The sequence below is a fragment of the Trichoplusia ni genome, chromosome 5, assembly GCF_003590095.1.
Source record: "Trichoplusia ni isolate ovarian cell line Hi5 chromosome 5, tn1, whole genome shotgun sequence".
Lineage (NCBI taxonomy): Eukaryota > Metazoa > Arthropoda > Insecta > Lepidoptera > Noctuidae > Trichoplusia > Trichoplusia ni.
Genome location: NC_039482.1, coordinates 9,582,024 through 9,604,467, shown reverse-complemented (window position 1 = coordinate 9,604,467; position 22,444 = coordinate 9,582,024). Strand labels below are relative to the sequence as shown.

Here is a 22,444-nt window from a genome sequence, read left to right as displayed (position 1 = left end):
GTTACCGTAGCCAAAACGTGTCGCGAGTTCGATTGCTGCTTAGGAAAATCATAAGTGTGATCCACGAATGCTTATATCGTGTGGGTGTCTTTGTGCATGTGACTTGAATGCTTGTGGAATGGATTAAATTTCTTAGTAGGTACGTGAGTCATTTAAATAAAAACAAGATGCTAATGTATGCTTTTCTACCCTTTGTGTAAAGGTTGCTTTCGTTACACTGAAAGCAAATCCAATTAAGCCTTTACTAGCCTGTAGTACTAAAAGTTATTACAAATGTAAGCTTTGTGAAATTATTATTTCATTGGTTTACACTGAATACTTATATTTACGCTATAAGTAATTCTAGGGACTGTTGTACTCAGACCCTACAATTCGCTTATTTTTTTTAAGAGAAGAGTAAAATATAACTAGTCAAGTTATCAAGAATATGTTTCCTAGGCCTACTTTCGTTCTTTTTTCATTACTTTAGAAATTAAATTGCCATTTACAGAAGACTATTTTTTTTCAATATGATACAAGATCTGGTCTTTTTATTAAAATGACGTCACTTCTCCTTTAAAGGCACCCAATAATCTACGAACATCCAAAAAACGAACCTCTTATCAAACTCATGCAGATCCTCAGACGTGAACTGGCTGGTGACATCCAGGAGTTGCTGTATGTGGTCGCTGCAGACTCTGCTCTTGCGTCGCTCGTCATCTCGGAGCAGGATGGTGGCGCAGCCTCCGTAGTCCAGCGAGAGCGATGGCTGTTGAACCACGATGGTGGTGCGCCCCGCGGGGATGGTGCTGCCCGCTGAGTCTAATGGGTTGGCCGTCACGTGGACTTGAGCGGCTGGGGATCAGAAGAAGAATGAGCCTTCCAAAAGTTGTGAAAAGACAGAATCGGGTTTGGGTGGAGAATTTTACTGCCTGAGCAAAGCATTTTTCACGGTTTAAAATAAGGACTTCTTTCAAAGTGTTGCTGATTAAGATTCTGTTAAGAATCGACTATTATTTTATTAAGTTTGAATTGTTTTCTGCAAAAAATTAAGTTTGGGCGCCAAGTTAGAAATCATAATTTTCTGATTAATTGGTAGGGTGCCAAACTAGTTACAGTTAATTCTGTAAAACCCTACACTTCCACTCTTTCTTAGTATTTTTGAATGGTCTTCTGAAAAAACTCTTTTACGTCATATCTATTTTAGTAAATGGATCAATTCAACAAATATAACGTTTTCTAATCTCATAAGCTATCACTATACATCGGGCATTAAAACAAACAGATAACAACTTTCGCTTCAGAACTTGATAAAACTGACTAATTTAAAGTTTCTGGTAATAGACTAGGTTTATGAGTTTCAAGCACGGAAGGGTTAAATTTAGCCTTCACAGCTAATAGCCTACAATTTCCTAAAGCATTAGCAATAGTTGTTTATGTATCGTGAAGTATTATTTCTATCTGAAGAGGAACACATAACATATTTAAGACCTTTTTGGTTATTGTGAGAAAATAATTAACATTAAATAAAATCTACGCCGAGATCTTACGGCCACGAACTTGTGGCGACAAAAAATCCTCAAGGTCCGTTAGAGGAAAATTTTAGACGTCTCTTGGTTATACGTGTAGGTACTAGTCATCCACTCGGTGTTGTCGATCCCTACGGAGCTTCCGTGAGATATATAAAAGTTACCTGTGGACTGCCTTCTCGACGAAGGTGGCGGCACAGAGTGCTGGTGCGCGGACGATCTTCTCCGCGTCGTAGTGAACACCTCCGTCCCCTCCAACTGCCTCCTCAACTTCGCCACCTCGTCCTTATAATACTCCTTCTCCATCTTCTGCTTGTTCTTAACCCTCGGCTCACTCCCTCTCCTCTTCACCGGATCAGGCTCAAAATTAAAATGAGTTTCGTATTTCGTTTGAATCGCCTTTGGGCTTTTCGGTGGATCCATTTTCGGATCATAAGGGATTTGTATCGATGTAGACGCTGAACTGTTCTGGCTGACTTGCGTTTGTGTCTTGTTTCTTGGTTTATCTTGCCTCTTCGGGTCTGGTAGTGGCACGTCGAAGACGAATCGGGCTGGGCCTGGCCGCGGGGATTCTAGGACGTCGGTGGCGGATTGGGGTTTGGTATACGCTGGGGATTCGATGTCGCTACTGTTGTTGGCGCGGTGATAGTGGGGTGGGGCAGTGCTGGGTGGGGGGTGAGGGTTGGGGTCGTCTATGAGGCTGGGCTCGGACAGCTCGGGCGCGTCCGGCTCGCCCTCCATGGAGTCATCGGTGCCGGTGACAGAGGTGAGCGCGGTGGCCGCGGAGTCGGTGCTCGTGTTGATTGTCTTGTCCGACGTGGTGCTGCTGCCCATGACGACCACCTGCAACAAACAAGCAACTTGAGATATGTGCCAGTGAGCTAGATTATAATGGGCAATACGTTTTTGCATTTATTGTAAGGCGAATAATTACTAAAAGAACTTTCATATTTATTGAATTGAAGCGTCGTATTAGATAATATGCGTAGTAGATAGAGCAATAAAAATAGGAGGTAACATTTCAATATTTAACGACGATTCGTTGGCATTCAAAAATCAATTTAATGCTGTAACGATAAGATTCATAATTGTTAAACTTTATTCGTGTAACTGATTCGTATCGTAATGCCACAGTAAATCGAGGCAAATGTGGTATCATTAAATATGCAGTAACACCATGTTCGTCACAAAATCGATATTTTATTCCGTAACATTGATCTTGTTGCGGTAGAGCGGCGGCCATATTACTTTTCACGTACTTCTATATTTGTACAGTTTAAGTGAAACTTGAACGTATGGAGAAATTTGGTGGTAATACTGCGACTTTTTATATCAAAATGTGAATGTCAACATTTTTTATCTACATTTGCAGTGACAGTCCTATGGTATCACCGTTGACCTGCTAAGATTACTTTCGACTTCGAGTTCATCTTTCACATATTACAACGTGCTAAGACCGGCAAAGTCAAATGTCTAACATTGTGAAAAAACCAGTTAGTTCTACTGACAATTTTATGAGCTACATCAGAGATCTGCTGATGAAACTCTTGCGATGTTGTAAAATCAAAATCAAAATCAAAAGTCATTTATTCAAATTAGGCTACTAAGTAGCACTTTTTGAAGGTCAAATTACATTGACAGCACCCAGTTTTGCCCACCCGTCACCGCTTCCTAAGTGCTTTTGCTGTGAGAGAAGAAACGGCGCAACAAACTCCCCAGCAGCACGCTGTCTTTCCATTTACAATATAATTATTAAAAAATATATCAAAATAAGTGTGTAGGTGCCGTGCCAAACAACAACCACACGCAAAAAGAAGACTTATTTACTCCTTATTGCATGACCTAGCTAAAAATATTAAAACTTAACTATAACTAAGCTGGGGATGCACTCAACGTCTCCATAGCTGACAACTGACGGACATCGTAAAATGGTCGTAAAACAAAAATGCACACACACACACACACATACAAGGACCTTTACGATAGAAATATGTCGGTCATAAAACTTGAGCCGAATATCGCGCAGTAATCACTCTTCCGGCGGGATATCGACGAGGTTAGCACTAACTTATATCATAAACACATGTTAGATTTATGATAGCTTTCGCCTATGACTTTGCCTGCAGATGTGTTGATTCGTGTGGTTAGGTTAGGATAAGAAAGTTTTAAAAATTGAACGTATTCTAAACGGACAGACTTATGACCTTTTTTGTTACAGTACTTTTTTTCACTCATGGCGGTGGTTTTACTAAAGATGCGTCGTGTAGATTGAAAGTATTCTTGGCCAGATTTATATCCTAAAAAGAGTAGATCTTTGCTATTTTAGGTACTGCAGCAAGTGGGTTAGTGGTTGTGTTTTGACTTTATTGGGTACTTTATTAACTCACGCGATATCTTGGACTAGTTTTACTCAAGTTTCGTAAACATGGTAGCTAGCTCGGACTTGTTTCAGAAGGTGAAGGATCCGGTTTTAAAGCGCAACTTGAGGGAGGCATATGTCCAGCAGTAGACCTCGATGGGCTAAATTGATTGATTGATTGGCTGAAGTTTCAGCTAACACCCTTGGACTAACCTGAATGTCTCCAGAGAGACAGAAACTAAAGCTAAACGGACCTAAACCATACATTTTTCATAGAAAAAGCATCTTTATAGACAAGATCCCACCGTTTTTCAATGTAATGTGAATAGTTTCATTCATTTCGTGAGCTAACAGTGTCGCGGGCCCTGACCCAGTCAGTTTGTATTCAGCTAGACCCACGTACAGCTATCTATTACTCGACGAACGACTATTAATCTAAGTTCTGCTACTTCTTGTTTACTTCGCAACTGTGTGGAGTTTTCCTTAAGTAAATTATTTTTTAAAGGTTTGCTTTTATCGGAGTTTGGTTGGGGAGGTTAACTGAAAAAACGGACATGATGTTAAGAGTCTCATCGTGGATAATTAGCAGTAATGGATTGGTGTTATGACTGTTGGGCTTCTCAGTAAAGTGATAGGTTCGCTAAGCTCATAAAGTGTTTGAAGCCATGTTGCAAATCCGTTTCTTTTTCTGGACAGAGTATTATCAAATGACTCCTGTCGCTTTTGATTGAGTGAAAAGGAGTGTCAGAGTTTTACTGACTAAAATTCATCCAGGTTCCTGCCTTTGCCTTCTGTGTACCGGGGTAACCCTTTGTAGTAATCCGGTTGTCTGAATCTCGAAGATGAATAATTTTTCTCTGTTTTTTTCCACATTTTCCATTGTATCTTTGCTCCTATTAGTCGCAGCGTGATGATATATAGCCTAAAAAACCTTCTTCGATAAATGTTCTATTCAACACAAAAATATTTTTTCACTTTGAACCGTAGTTCCTGAGATTGGCGCGTTCAAACAAACCAACTCTCCAGCTTTATATATTAGTATATATAGATGTTCAATTCCAATTGATTGTGAAAAAAATGTTTACAAAACTTTTCCGTTTTCCATATTTATTTAATAACGGATTACTCTCGCATATTTTCGGAATAACCCGACTAGTTTCAGACCCAATCAACCGATATTAAATAAATAATTATAAAGCATATGAATAAATACATGCTATTTTGTATGAAAATAATATTCACGTTTACTGCGGTTATAAAACATACATATATCTGCAGTTTAAGTCAAATAATAAATATCAAAATATATCGATAAATTTAAAATACCAGTCTAATTACTTTGTGATCGACATTTAAATAAAATAATATAATATTTCACTGTAAAACAAAGAACCTTTCAGTATTGCAAACCCTTTGAAAGTATGTATGTATGAGAATATAAAAGATAAATTCTATAACAGTAGAAACGTCAGAAACTATGGAAAGTTTCAAACGAATAAAACTCGGGAACTATTCTTTGAGTGAAGCGGTTTAGGGTTGTCACGCGGGTATGGATTTTTTTTATATAGCCTGCTTTTGATCCCACTGCTGGGCAAAGGCCTCCCCCTTTCTCTTCCACACCTCTCTATTCTGTGCAAGTTCCGGCCACGTGCGCCCCGCGTATTTGACTAGATCATCACACCACCTTCGTCGCGGACCGGAGAAAATGGAAAATATTTGATGCACATTATTTAATTTTGTAGTAGCTACCTACTTTTACCCTCGCAAGAAAGGGGTTTACGATTCTGAACTGATTGCCTGTCCATCTTTCTTTGGCAACATAACTCTCGACCAGATTAAACGATTTCAATGAAGTATTTTACTCGTATTTAAGGTGAATTATGTGCGGTTTTCTACGATAAGTATAATAAAATCGATTAAGCCACGAAAAAGTTGTTGCTTGTAAGAGTTTTTTGAGTGTCAACGACAATGTCAAAGAAAAATATATGAGAGTATATGCAACTATACTTGAAGTTTTAATTTACCTTTAGCAGTTTGTCCCAGCCTTCATCAAATAAATCCATTAATGGTAAACTGGCAACCCTAAGCGCAGTGGGAACTGAACGCGCAAGTTCATGTAAACTTTACTGGACGTAGTAGTTGTGCTACCTAATTGGGGGAGCTTAACAGTTGTTCTAGTTTACTCTAGAGGGAGGCAGGGAACAGTTTCTTGAAATATATGGGAGACAAGAACGACCTTGGGATCTTTGAGGAAGAATATAAAATAAAATGAAAAAATATCTTTGTTTCAAAATATTTTGGGAGAAAAGCAAGGAGCAAGATGCGTTTAAGTCTTTTTCGACAAACATTGTGATGCATAGATAGTTAACAAAAATAAAACCAGTCAGTTGCAAGTCGGACCCGCGAGACTGACTGTTCATCCAATCATGATTGTGCAAGCCACTGCTTAATAATACCGAATAATAATATAGGTGTTAAATAGTTGAACTTAAAAAATGCGACTGAAGTTTCGAAATTTGATTTTCATAATGTTAATGATGTTACCGAAGTCAATACATCGATGTATTTACTTTTAGTCAGAGGAGGAGGAGGTCCTTCAAGAGAAGGCCTGAAAGCAGTCAAAGCGGAACAAAAATCTGTCGACTCTCGAAAGTGATTTAATTTCAATCGTGCCACTGCACAATATGACGCTAGTGTTGGGAATCAACCCTCGATTCTGTCGGAATAGCCCTTTTTTGGTATGGCGGGGGAATCCTCATAGTCGCCCATCCCCTCGGGAGAGGGAACGGGCAGTGTCAGACTCTTACTGACTAAACCTAACCGCCGGGTGACGTCAGCCGCGTTTAATACAGACACGTGGTGCTGCATTGCATTGCAACACGTGCTGGCCGAATAGCCCTACTGCAGTAAAAATAACAACTAAACAGTTATTTTTCTTTAACATTTGCGGTAAAAACACAGTATCATAAGATATCGGTGTTGTATCGTGCCGGTTAGACTCGAGCTTAGCTGTTGAGCTTCAATTTGCTCGACTCGATTACACAAGGATTAAGCTCTGATCGGTGTTGCGATCGATCGCTTAAAGCTGGCGACGCGGGTACAAGGCGGTGACTTTGTTATTTTAAAGTTTAGATTTTGTTCCTGGAAACGTGTTTTTCTTGAACGGTTTGAAAACGTTTTTTTTGTATTATTTTGAGGGTTTTTTTTTTAACAAATAAGACCATTTCCATTTTACTACATTACTATAACCAAGTCTATTGTATTTATTTTTAACACCATGAACAAGCAGCATTTACTGGTACAAAGATAAGGATTTTTTAATTCTTATTAAGCTTTAATTCGTATTTTTTTTATAAACGACTCCCGGACTAAGCAAATTTGGCCTTTATGCCTTCGGGATTTCACAAAAATTCAATGTTCATATTTGCATTACGCGGGGTTCGAACGCGCGACTCATCGCGCACTGTGTGATTAGCATGGTGACCTATACCAATCGGCTAGTCATGCATACTTAAAAAGTTAGGTTTTAATTACTACTCCAAAATATATTTACTAGCCTATAGTTAGCCGTTTGTTACTTACATAATATTAACCGCATTGTACTTTAAATTAGTCCCTATTGGAGTTCATTAACTCTCGCAAACAATAGAGTGATTGACATTGCATTAGTTATTAGTAGTCCACTTAATGTATTATCATATTATACTGACAGCTATTTGTCTATTAAGGTGGGTTCCAACCGATGCTATAGAGTGTAATGTACCATATTACAAAGTGTGTATTCGTGAGAATATTAATTTTAGAACATATTTTGTAATTATAGATAGAGAGTTAGGTAAAAAATTAGTCGGGCGATCCCGATAAATACGCGTGAGCAACTCTAAAAAATTTAGAAGTTAACTCTTGGAGCAAAGACTTACTTAACCATTAAACAAAAGATAAACGCCATGATTTTATTATAAATGCTCGAATGAATGTTATCAGAAGAAATAACAAAGATTTACCTACCTATTAAATCAAGTGTAATAGAGCGTCGACTCCGACTAGAATATTGAATTATAAAGAAAGAAAATCTTACATTTTATTTTATAACTAAAAAAGTTTAAAGAAACTCTTTGTTTCAAAAATAGATTTCTCTATAATTTGAATAACGATGACGTTTATTACTTTCTATGTTTGTTCATGATAATTGAACTGTTGAAATTGTAGCTTTGTATAGACCATCGCTCGGAAGTGAAAGGAAATAAAATGCATTGACACTAGCGAAAAACAAGGTGATGTATGATTTTTTCTTTACCACTTAATTCTACGAAGATTAAATTATTTAGAAAATGAAGTGTCGAAAAATTATGGATTTGTATAATTTAATTTGCAATAATAATTTCATAGATACAGTTATTTATGCAAGTAGTTTAATATATTTTTGGTTATTTGATTAAAATATACCCGAGTTAGCTAACGAGACGCTTTTGTGCACGGAATTTTATAATTCGTGAAAAAAATTACACCTGAAATCTGCAAACTAACTTCCATCGCACAGAAGACGTATAAATATAAATTAATTTAAATATAATTTATGCAAACGTTTATGATAATTAAAGTGTTGTAAGCTAGGATAAAGTTTATCCTATCTAAATTACTCTCTGCAGGAAGTCCCAAAGGTTATGGTTTCCTGTTCTGAATTATAAATCACTTTAGTTATTACCTTAATTGAATATTAGGTGGAGTGACTTCATAACATATTTATTGAAGTAATTGTATTATTCCATTATAATTTTATGATGGACTAGCTGTTTCCAGCGTCTCCGCTCGGGAACATAAAATCAGAAAAAAATCTATCTGTGTTTCAAATTTTGTAGAAATCCAATAAGTGGTTTCTGCGTGAAAGGGGAACAAACACCCAAACTTTCGCACAACATCAATAAAGGTTTATGCATTAAACACTTAACTGTAAATGTAAGAACCCAAATTATCAAATATAAGTCAAAAAATCATTTTACATTTTAGCAAAACATGTTTTCAATTCCAAAATAAACAGAGCATTCAATGAAAGGTTCTGACAAATTGAATTCACTTCAAAAGCCGGCGCGCATGTGTGTGTAAACCAAATCATTCATATAATACAAAGCGTGTCAGTCTAATCGTTCATCATTCGCTGGAGGCCTACTAAAACCTTTTCAAAACATTGTTGCGGAGGAAAAAAATCAGTTTTACACATATACAGTATGTTTGAAAAACTCTGTCCGATCCTTGATGTACTTGCCAGACGTGTTAGACAGACAGAAAAAAACAGAGAAACTGTATAACATTAAAATATAGTTTTTTTGCCATAGCATTAACCAGTAGTATCCTGAACTAACTCAATAAGCTTGAATAAGAATAAGAATAAGAATCTTTATTTGCAGAGACACGGTATTAGGTACAGGTGTTTTGGTAAATTACATAACGTACATGCATACCTCACCGCTCAATCGGTATGCAAATTTCGAGTAGACACTGGTACATACTACATTGACATAAATAAAAAATAAATATTACAGTGACATACACGTACAAAAGTGTTATCTCAGACAATTCAATAAAATTACAACAATCGAGATAATACAATTAAAATCTATTTAATTACACATAACACAAAATATTAAATTAAACATTATTAAATTATAATCTTTTTAACATTACTTACAAACAGTGTGTAGTTATCAAATTATTTTTAGTTTTTAGTGCCGTCATAGTTTTTCTGTACGATATTATTTAAAATTATTTGATTTGATCCAAAAATATATTATTTTTAGTATCTTATTTGTCCAATAGATAAGTCCGATAGAGTTATGGAGTTTCTTGCCGGCTCTTCTAAATAAGAGTGATACTTTGGAACCGCGCAACTAGAGCCATCACCTTAACGTTTTGAAAGTGCCTGGAAAACGGCCTACTTCAAATAAAAACTTTTGATTTTGATTTTAAGTACCTATTTAAGTACACTACATTACAACTTCTTACGTGGTTTTTAATACAAACTGTATATAACCTTCTTGCTTCCACAATTACAGCAATCTTTTTCCGTGTGATGATGGTAGGCACCCCGTTTTAAATTTACATAATTTCAAACGTGAAGAGTAAAGTCACGTTGAAGCTTTTTGCCGAAAGAATAATATTTGGATTCGGGAATTATGCCCATTTAAGTAAGCGGAGAAATGACGAGAATATTTAAAGATAACATTTTTAGGGACTATTCAAATAATAATATTTTGTATTGAAATGTTTGTCTGTCTGAAGTAAATATGTCTAAAGCAGTGAATAAAGTATTAAATTTCCTATAGTATGCATCACACAATTTTATCACTCCCTTTATTCGCAAAATTCTTCTTGCCTTTTACCCGTTGCATCCATCCCATTATAACAACTACTGCCTATTATTGAAGTCTTAAATCGGCAGAATTCCAAAAAACACATAAACATTTTAAGTTATATTTCTTCTGTAGTGAAAAAATTGTAAAGAACATTGTCGAATCTTCACACTTTGACAACCTCCGTGGTCGAGTGGCGTACGCACCGGTTTCAAGGTATTGCTAGCTCTGAGGTCCCGGGTCGATCCCCGGTCGGGTCAATGTAAAAATTCATTTCTACATTGCCCCGGGTCTGGTTGTTTGTGCTACCTTCGTTGTATCTGAATTCCATAACACAAGTGCTTTAGCAACTTACTTTGGGTTCAGAACAATGTATGTGATGTTGTCCGCATTTATTTATTTTTTCACAGAACTCGTTAAAAGGCCTATTAATTCACTAACAGGCAATAAATGCAATCTTGCTTTGACGACCACCACTTTTACACAGAGGGTATAAAGATACAATGCGTAATAGCAAGTTACAACCCTCGAGAGTGAATGCTCAAATAACCGACATTTCATTTTATTACATTTATTCATGAATTTTAATATAATAAAGACCCTAAAAAATTATCTCGGCGCGTAATTTGGAAGATAAGAAAAATGGCCGGCGAAGCTTTTTATTTGACTTTTATATTTCACCTCTCACTTTATCTTTTGGTCTGGTCTAGGAGAGTCATATAAAGAAGTTGAGTTATTTAAAATGTATTTTAAAAATATTATAGGGCCTGGGGATATAGACCTAAGTTTTTAATACGTATGACAAATGGTAATGTAATTTGAAATCGATAGATTTTTTGTGTAAAGATCGTTAATGAAAAACGACTCCCAATATTACGAATTTTTTATTCGTGTCACTCGCTACACAAATAATCAAGTATAATATATATATCCTAGGATAACTCACACACGGTTATCTGATCCCAAGCTAAGCAGAGCTTGTGTTATGGTAACCAGACAACAGACTGATAAACTTACTTATATATTTCTAAATACATAGATATTATACATAAATTACACGCAGACACCAGAACAAATGATCATGCTCATCACACAACATTTGTCCTGGGCGGGAATCGAACCCACGACCTCCGGTATAGCAGTCAGGGTCACTAACCACTAGACCAACAGGATAAACATTCGTGGATCTCTCACTCTCACTCATCCACTCGGCTACTGTTGCACTTACATATCTAATTAACGGGACACTTATCTTAGTACTGTTATTTCCAGATAATTAGTGCTTGATCAATTCACGAATTATGAGTTACTAGCTGTTGCCCGCGACTTCGTAAGCGTGGTTAGAAGATATAAGTTATTATTTATACCTGCCCTGTTTTTGCCACATTTTCCTATGTATCTTCGCTCCCATTAGTCGCAGCGTGATGATATATAGCCTGAAACCTTCCTCGATGAATGGTCTATTCAACACAAATATTTCAATTTGAACCAGTAGTTCCTGAGATTAGCGTTCAAACAAACAAACCAACCCTTCAGCTTTATATATTAGTATAGAAGTATAGATTGGTGAGTTAAGGCCCATATAAAAACTGGTGTCAAACAAGAAGAATCTTTTCCCAGTCGTGAGATAAAAAAAGCTAGTTCTGGTAAAAAATAGCTTTACCAAAGAAAGTTATATAATCGGTAAACACTTATCAAAGGACAATCTTGATCGTTGATGTTGGAATTTTAATGTTTTTCCTTCAAAACACTTGTTTCTAGCTTAAACCGTTGTTATTACAAGTTTACGATCAAAGTAAACGCATAAAACTGTCGTTACACTTCAGACATTGAATATTTCCATCGATTTTAATACAAAGTGTCAGAAAGTAGGCATTATGACACGTTTTACGAGGTTCAGTTGAGTATTTAGAGAGAATCATAAAAAGTTATGTTGGATAGATTGCATGTTTGTTTTAAAAACAGTATATAATGTCATTAGGGTTCAAAAATGATCAGACATGAACAATCTCAGAGTTCACAAGAGTATTTGGTTTGTATGTAATAGTAACGCTGTTTAAAAATTTATAGTAAATATTTAGTTGCTATGTACCTACAAGAAACTTCATCAAAAAAAGTCGACGTGTACTTCGTAGCGGCGTAGCATGTTCGTAGCAGATCCTAGGTACGTGGGCTTCGGTTTTGTAGCCGTATTAGAGTGTGTGTAACTTTGTAGCGAATGTAATATACAAAGTGTATAATGTGTACTTTTACATAATATTATCTATATGCATTACAGTGTTATGTCACAGTTAACCCCAGAGGGAGAGTAGAGACAACGGATTTCCATTTACTGCGATCCTGACATGACTTTCACCTTTTCTCTCTCTCGACACATTTTTCATACAATTTTATAGTTTTTAGTTATGCTTTTGTATTTTTAGAATTATAATTTGCTGTATTTTAGCATTTCTAGTTTCCCTTGTCATTAAAAAGAAACTCTAATAAATCGGAACGGAAATTTATTGACTCGAAAACAAATACTTTGAACTCGTCCAGCTGAGAAAGGTATAAAAATAAAGATCCTCAAATTTCTCAATCCTCAAATCTAGGCAAGAGTTACAGTTTAACATTTAAGTGTTTACACCTATAATGTTATTATAAGCTCCTCTCCCTTGTAAAACTATAACCAGGCTTGAACTTGTACTGGAAGCTTGTTAATCAGTTCTATTGTATAAGAAAGAGACGCTACGAGAAATGTAGAGCGCCATCTTGCTCCCACAACCGTAGCAAACCTGGATAAGGAACTTATAATAGAGGTGCATGTCGCTTTGTCTAGCTTACTGTTGGAAAACTTATTTATGGGAGTGGTTCCACATGACACTAATGTGGTACTTTAAGGTTACGTGAGAAATAGTTTGTTGGTTTTCGTAGTGATGTAGAGTAATCATTTTTATTTACTACCGAGTCTTATTTGTTGTTTTTTTTTTATTTTAATTTGATACATGGCTTTTCATGTTACAAGTATTTTAGTTTATTGTCGATGAGGTATATATTATAAAAACAGCAAAATTATTTCATATTTGTAAGAATTTTAATCGCGAAATTTATATAAAATTATTACATGCCAAATAGCCATGTTAGTTTGATTGAAGCCTTTGAAGTTGAGGCACATAATAATAATAATTGATTGCTATGAGTATAATCCAATCAACATCTTACAAAATATTATGTGTAAGTTGTCAAAATAACATGCAAATATTTTGTAAAACTGCAGACATCAACTGTTGCTTAACAAAACACTCAAAATCCAACCCCAAACTACACTGTACAGTATTTCAGTTACCAAACCATAATATACCTATTCAGGCCGACCCCACATCACTCCAACAGATAACTGCATAATATCTCATGAGCCAATCCCAACCCCTCGCGTGTGCTCACCGGATAAACGACAAGTAAATCGCAAGCAATTTGTCGCCACATCCCCTGACTGAAACCCCTCTGCTTATAACACTATTCAATGTCAACCGTGTTGAATATCAACCTGCGATACTACGCAATATTAAGGGGTTGGATAGAGACTCTACGTTTTCATAAAAAAAGAAATTGGTATCATTTTTTATGCCTCGAAGTACAAGACAATAGTCATGAGATTCATTCAAACTCTTGTTTTGAGACAAATACTATATTAATAGCAGACAAAAAAATCCAATGGTTTCCACTGTAAATAACTGAAAAAAGCTACGTGAGTTGAAAACCTAACATTTTGACAAAAATATTAATTGTAGACATAACGTAGATTTACTTATTTCACAAATATTACAAAATAAACAGAGTAAAAGTTCAAGAAAACTTGTGACCTCGCCTGTACATAATACCGGTCTGTTTGTAATCGCTTTTGGAGTTAACTGTACGAGATTAATGTTACCCCGAGAATAAACTGCGATGGGGAAATAAAAACACCTATCACTTGCAGTTTTTGCTGTGAGAGTGCTGTAGCTGGTTGGAATGGAAGCTTTGAAAAAATGCTGCGATTTATTGCAAGAAAAAGGTAAAGGAACCTTTTTCTGTAGTTATTGAATTTATTGGCCCTGTGTTTAGTGCAAATTGCGTACGTATTTTTTTAACATATTATGAGAAATATACGAAACTTGCTTTGTCAAAAGTATCTTAGTATTCAGATCAGATTCAAATGCCTTAGTTTGTAGTATTCTTATGACTTGTTAAATTACACCATTATTTCATGACCTTATTGTAGGTACTTAATTTTTTGTCGTCAGATTGTGATATTTTAGTACAATAGTCATAGAACTATTTTTAAATTGCCAGTTCTTTTTCCTTGAAAAACAAACGAAAATCTGTCGAGTAAAAAATCAGACCAAAAAAATCTCAAATGTACCCATTGCGTTTTTACATAAACCTTTACAATCGATTGGTCCAGAATAAGTTGGTAGGTTACATAATTTTGATCGGAAGGCTCTTATTTATCGCTCAGCTCGTATCTGTGGAGATACGGGATTACCGTGATATATAGCTCGGATTCACGTTACATAATTATTTCTCGATCCTTGTGACCTTTTCTGGAGATGGATAAAAAGTAATGTACCCGTAAAGTCACTTCAATTGAAGTATGACTATAAAAGAATTTGTATTTGTTTTTCAGAGATTGCATCTGAAAGAAGATGGGGTCACCCATACAATTAATGATTGTCCTAACCGTTACTTAACATTCATTTTTATAATTTTTCGTACCTACTGCCTAACTAGGCAGTAGGTTTAGGCTGGTCCGTCTGTCTGTCACCATGCCACGGATATAACTATATCCGTGGCGTGGTGACAGACAGACGGACCAGCCGAAACTTAGTTATAACAGCTGAAGCTTAGTAATAGGTTTCGGTTGTTCAAATCAAACACTTAACAATGGTATAAAATTAATAGACCAAACCAAGACAAATATTCCTTGAAACCGAAACCAATTTTAGCATAAACACAAATACAATAACATTGTCCAAGTCTATCGTCAAAATCATTAATCAAACGTTAATCAGAGGAACTGATCCATAGCGTCATCAATCTAGATTACGATGAGCTCACCCTGTACTATGAAACCATCAAATCGGACGTGTCGCAACAGTTGGAACGAGACAGAGCTCTACATTCCGTAGCGGCGTCTCACTTCTACAATTCCAAGAGTCCAGGTTGTAGAGTCTCATGGTAAGTTGGTTGATCTATATCCTGATGGTCCCCCTACGATCTTAATGTGACGAGGTGTAAGCTCTGTGACGTCATACGTGTAGCCCCAAGGATTAGAGATGTAGGCTGTATATTGGGTAAACCGTATACGTTGACTTTCATTGTGTTTTGTTCGGTAACCAAGAGTTATTTAAACGGAATCCTGTTAATAAGGCTCTGCTGTCTGCCACTACGTTCAAAATCAAATTATTTTATTTCAAGTAAGCCCGTTTTCAGGCTCTTTTAAAACTTTACAGTTTTGACTCTAGGTGTACTTGGCTGTATGTCATGTATATGGTTAGACAGTTTTTGTTTTAATACTGCTGACGCGATACAATTAAAAATCGTAGTTAAGTATTTCTTGGTTCGGTTATAAAGATGGGTGATCATTTCTTTCGTTTTATTCTGCTTACCAATAATATTATAATTTAGTCTGGTAACCACACATTTGTAGTAACTAGTTTTACATCCTCATTAAACATAACCTAATGCAGGCCACATTATACGAACATGTATTACAAACATTTCTCTAATAAGTTAATATGTACCGTCGGCAAAAGTGAGCGGGTAACACAATCCTATTACAAGCGAATTTTTTATTAGTTCAGGTACCTAATTGTTTTTATATAAAATGAAAAAATAAAATTAAAGTAGAAGAAGATGGTGAGACAAACTCGACTCTTTCGCACGAAACTGGCAGCTATTAGCCATAGACCGAGGTAACTGGAAGGAGGGAAATGAGGCCTTTGCCCTGTAGTGGGATACTAATAGCTGATAATGAATTAAAAATAGATACTTTTATCGCTACTAAAATTATCGCAGAAACAATTGAGTTAGTCCTGAAAGTAGAAACAAAAGGAGGTGGGTCAACTTATGCTGTATCAGATCGAGCACTCTCCTTCATAGCGCTGGTATTTAGCCACTCTTACATAAATAAATTGGTGTTCAGTACTTTAAAATTACTTACACTTTAAATGTAAAACTTATGATGCTGTAGATGTAACCTAACCTATTGAAATTGATTGTGTAAGTAGTTGATTTGTAATTGATTTTGACTGTTTAGTTAGCAGTAAAATTCGATGGACAAAATCATATACATATACAAACTGACAATAATGCTTAAAAACAACCCGTTTTCTTCAGATTTTGGGAGAATTTAAGTGTTCAAGTTACTTAGTTGGCCACTCCATATTAAAGACTAGCTGTTGCCCGCGACTTCGTCCACGTGGTTAGAATTTTCCCCGTCTTTTCCACATTTTCTATTATATCTTCGTTCCTATTAGTCGCAGCGTGATGTTATATAGCCTATAGCCTTCCTCGATGAATGGTCTATTCAACACATTTTTCAATTTGGACCAGTAGTTCCTGAGATTAGCGCGTTCAAACAAACAAACAAACAAACTCTTCAGCTTTATATATTAGTATAGAAGTATAGATAAGTATATATAGATATTATTTTTCTAATGTACTAAGTGTTGCTGACTGTACTTATGTATAAAATTAATTAACTAACTGAAAACAAAAACCATTTTCGAGCTTTGCTAAGTTAACAACATAACCGAGTACCCCGGCTTACAACGTCGGGTTAGGAGAACTACGTTAATTACGTCACTCGGATTCACGTCATGTGATTTCTCGTTTTGTCTCTGTAACTGTTACAACTATTTGCGATGATATTTCCTTTGTTTTTACAATTGTAATATTGAGTGTGGTTTCATTTAAATATATGATAATGAGTATTAGTTTTTCATTTAATTTATTTATTATTGGATCTCCCACAAGCAGAGTTGAAATACGTGCGATGTTCAACTTTCTAACGTTAAATAGTCACTTTCAATGTAAAGGTAAAATAAACCTAATATGCACTTGAATTGAAATAATACAATATAGTCAAAGAGATATTTTTTAATCGTCTAAAACATACTTTTTTATTTAATTAGCCAACGTCTTCATTTTAGAATATTAAACTTACAAGAAGCCGTGCCCGACAGGGTCCACGATTGTTACTCTTAAGTTTATTTTGTCAAGACCAAATGTATACATTGTGGAGTGCAAATAAAATTTTGAGTATTGAGAAGAAACTTCGCTTTAAATGATTAATATCCTTAACGTGGCCTTAATTAATGGATGTTCTCTCATATGCAGAGAGTAACATAGGAGTAGGGCGTAAAGGGGGTGTTTCCTGTGTTCTATACAGAAACGCGAGGTAGAGCTACCGATTGAAGCATGTTCATCAAAACATGTTTAGTTGGAGCTAATATAATAGTTGCTGCAGTATTATCTTAGTTTCCAAGTATCGTGTTTTATGTTTAAGTATTTATTTATTTATTTAGGCACATCAACAACATAAACACAAACATAAAAATAAACATTACACGAATCTTAAAACTAGTGTTTACATCAATTATAGACGTGCACAACAATTACAAAAAAAATAAAGAAAGTCTTCACAGTATTCACAGGTACAATATTGTTATATAAAAAGGAGTAAAATTAAACAACTTTGAAGAGTAGAAGATATTAAGTAGTAACAAAAAAAAAGTACAGTAATAATAATAAAAAACATAAAAAAAACATCATCGAAACCAATTACTTATCACTATCAAGTAACTTCAGCCTGAGTTGCGCGGGGTAGTAAGTATGTATCTAAGTAGTTTATAAAGGAAATAGAATATTCTAGTCGTAATAGATTATATTATATTCTGAACTGAACTGTGTTGAAACTAAATAGAGCTGCATGAAAGATAATATTGTAGAGAAATTAATTGAATGGATTGCTCTACATTTTATTTTGTATTAATATATAAATTTAGTTGAATGTAGTCTATAAATGTACTAGGTAATTTTTTTTATGTAATTTTATTAGAATGTATTTGTATGTAATGGAATCTAAAAGCGTAACTTGTAGTGAACAATTTCAAGTTCCAATCGTGTCCATTGTTATTGTCATACTCTTAGTAATTTCTCAAAATTAAGAAGCATTAATAAGACTTTCAGAAACTGTAAATACAAATCTGTTGCTTCACTTGCTTGGATGTCGGTAATATCTGCAAAAAACATCACCCATCTTTAACACTGTAGGATAAAAGCGCACGTGCTGATCCAAGGTGCAAGCTATCACCATACCAAATTTAAACGAAATCGGTCCAGTAATTTGAGTGTGAACAGGTAATAAACATACATACAAACGCACTCACAAACTTTCACATTAATAACATTAGTGTGACTATACCGCTACTACAAAAATTATATTTTTCATAGTCTTTATTACACACAAGCCTATCATTTCATATTTTTATCACCTGACCATCCCTGTAACAATGTAAGTGACGCGGTGGTTGTATTGATTAGCCTTATATTTAGACTGACCTAGCCGGGCACACCTGACACATGAAGCACTTTTTCAGACAGTCTGCCTTTTTTCAGGTTATGTTTCGACCTAATAATAAATTGGTGTCTGTTATGGGATTAATATTTATGTTTCATTTTTGTGGCTGGTAAAAATGTTATTTTTTTGTTATTTAGTGCTTGGTAACGATTTCTTTTTAGACATTGATAAATAATGTGATATTTTGAAATTTTACGGTACTATTAAAGGCTACTTACCTGAAACTTACAACTTAATTAAAAATAATTGCCATTCAGAAAAAGAAGTAACAAATTATAAACAGCAAAGTGAGTCCTAATCATACACTTAAAAACTTAAATAAACGAATGCTACGAACTGCTACGGACGCTACGAGAATGCTACGGAAGTGCTACGCAACGACTACGAACTCGATAAAAAGTACCAATCATTAAGCGTATCCCTTTTATACCGATTGGTTCTCCATGGGATTATCTGGTCCAGTTAAATGAGATCGCGTTTACGGCCTGTTAGTTACAACGGTTAATTAATACGGTTAGCGCGATCAATACTCGTTAATTCTTTACCGGTCCCGGCCAAGCGATACTGGACCGTGTTTTATATTGTAGCGTCGGTTTATTTAATAAGCTTAAGCTTTGTTCACTAATTGCAGTTTGACTTTAAAGCTGTTTTATTAGGAAAGAGTTTTGTAATAGGATTTTATAGAATCTGTCGCGATGAATTTGGAATTTTATTTTTGTCGTAGTAAGTCTTCAAACTCTTTATTTAACATCGTTTTATGAGTTAATTTCGCTACGTTTCTTCTAATTTAGATTCATGTTGTCAATGTTAAAGCTACAGTGGGTACTACACTGACAATACGTTGTCACTCTTACGTAGAGACATTTAGAAAAGTAAAAAATGCGAAAAACACATTGCTTCTTTTTTGGAATTGAACAAAATAACAAAATCTGTCTAAATTGAAAAAAAAACGTTTTGTTCTACCCGTAAAATTAATTTTTCATTCCAAAAAATTCTAAGAACGCTTCCAATTGTTTCATATTTCTAGAATCAATCGACTTTCCTGCTAACCCGAGCAATCCGACCGCCCCGACCGATCCGTACGATTCACCCGTCCGATACGATCGTAAACCGTTTTACGAGCGCCGCGACGTTGCAATTACTTTCCAGTATTCGATACGTTTCTTACCAAATACATCAGTAATTCTGGTTGTGTGCAAAACACAATCCACATCTCTGTATCGTTACGGTTGAACTTTGTAAAGAGGTTAGCAGGCATTAAGGGTCTGTGAAAGTAATTTACGTATTTGTGCGATACAAACAAATTGTTTTAATTGCATCAATATAATTACTAAGATTAATACAAATGTTCAAGGGTATTTCAGGCTATTTCAAGGTTATTACCCTAATAGCACAAAGGAAGACAGTTAAGGCAAAAAGAAAGCAAATCGAGGAGGGAATAACTCAATTAAATACTATCAAAATCATCATCGGCCTAGCCTTTTCCCAACTATGTTGGGGTCGGCTACCAGTCCAACCGGTTTCAGTTTTAGTGTTATTTGATACATACTAACTTAACCAAACAAATATTAATTAAGAAGGATTTCCAAAACAAATTAAATTAATTACAATTTGCACTCGAATCATTCTCATTAAGTCGAAATGACATTAACTTAAATTGAATTTACAGAAACGGATTAATTGAAGATATCTTAAACCAACAGTAGTTAGCTTATCTCTCTCTATTAAGGACTGAAGAGACTGTCTCGGAGGAAAACAAATCGATACGGTTGGCGTCTCGCCTCAAATGGAACTCAAACGTTTATTCATGGACAGATATTGTGACAGCTGATGACGTCATGTTTAAAAAATATTTATCACCGTTTTAGAAGGATAGGCTTAATATGAGAGGGATAGAGAGAGCGCATGAAACAAAATGATGAAGACAAAAAAACCGTTGATCTTTGAGTCGGATTCGCAACACTAAAAATTCTCGTACACAGGGTGAAGAAAAACTAATTGGTTAACTATCAAATTCATGACCTAACCGTTCTAGCGGCAATTATAATTGTCTACTACAATTAGTAGTCTCTAGAAATTTCAAGTGTCCAGTTATTAAGGTTCATTTAATAAGACCAGGTGACAGAGACGGACAGACGAACAGACAGTAAATTTATATCTAAGCCAATGACGTAAGTCGGGAGAGAAGGAGAGTAATGAAGTAAGAAGGAGAGTTATGATATGTGTAAACTTATCATAACTCTCCTTTTTTAAGGTAACCACATAATACCTGTGTCTTAACGTCTATCTAGAGATCAGAATGCGTAGCGTTTGGGTCTGACAGTTATCTTGATCTAAACGTGTGAAATAGGTTCATTACTATCAAAAGTGAATGGATAGAGGTACTTAGGTCTTATCTTAACGAGTTTTCTGAAAACTATGTATTGTTTTAAGCCTTTTTAGTATTTATGAAGTGAGTGAGATTTTTTTTCTTTTGGGATATTGAACTTCCAATTTTTCTTAATCTTAAATGTTACTCTAATTATTCTATATTATTGAATTAAGCTATGTCTAGTTTTGTTTTAGACATTGTAGAGTAGGCAGTCAGACGGAGCGTGTGACTATCTAACTCTATAGCCATCAAGAATATACGAGTATGTTAGTCCGTCAAAAACATGATATTCCATGTTAAGAAAATAAATGTGCATGAACAATAACACTATTAATTCTACCTTTAAAAACAAGTTTCAGAACGCAATTCTTTTAACAATTATGAACTAAATATAAATGCATTTCGTTACAAAAGAAGTTTAAAAGGAGAGAATCCCTTTACAGGTTATATTAGTTAGGTAGTCTGACAAAGTTTCACAGTACAGTCTCTCCTAGCATTCTAGTAACAGTTTCAAGCAATCCGAGCTCTTATCGCAATGCATTAAGGTTTATTCTTGGTTAATCATTTGTCTAATATAGTGTGGTTGAGTGTACTTACATAGCATTGGATTACCAGCTGCAGTTTCAATTAGTTTCTAAGCCAATGTTCTGTTGTTTTCTTACTTCAAAGGGTTCTGTTTTGAAATTCAACTGTTGTTTCAAAGAATTTTAAAAAGAAACGTTCGTAGAATTATTCATGTTTTCTAAATCCGTCCATAGTTCTGTATAGTTAAAGTAAATGGAAGGTTTTAGAACCTTTAACGTTTGTTTATATGAAAATTTACAACCTGTCAAATGAATATTATTAATTTTGCAAAATAAAACATTCATTTTTTTCTTCCGGAAAATAGTTTGATATAAGTTTGACGTATTTGTTTTGCCTGTCTGTGGCATCATAGATCGGGAATGGATTTAGCGATGTAATTAAGTTTGTTTTGTATTAAATGTGAATGAGGCTAGTCTTCTTAGACGTGTTTGATAAAAATAGGTCGTGCCATTTAAAAGTCATAGGGGCTGAAAGGTTTTAGTGTAGAGGGATTCCAATCCAATTGTTTCAATTCCAAAAGTTTTCAATTGTGCTTTCATAATATAATTTTATTCAAAGTACATATTTTCCTTGACATTAAACCAAAAAATCGTCTAGTCTAGACTTTTATCACTTATTATTTCTCTATTCAAAAACAGCTCTACCAAGACCTAGAATATTCAAGTACCGTGG

At 35.1% G+C, this 22,444-nt stretch overlaps 1 protein-coding gene across 4 annotated transcripts in view; it reads right to left on the bottom strand.

Moving 5' to 3' along the window:
- Window positions 1–22,444, bottom strand: part of LOC113494407 — a 187,635-nt gene that overhangs the window by 20,205 nt on the left and 144,986 nt on the right. For all 4 annotated transcript variants that reach the window (XM_026872726.1, XM_026872725.1, XM_026872727.1 and 1 more), the window contains 2 exons: window positions 1,673–2,351; window positions 597–834 (listed from right to left, as the gene is read on the bottom strand). In XM_026872726.1, the coding sequence (XP_026728527.1) occupies window positions 597–834; window positions 1,673–2,351 (917 nt within the window). The remainder of the gene's footprint in view (window positions 1–596; window positions 835–1,672; window positions 2,352–22,444) is intronic.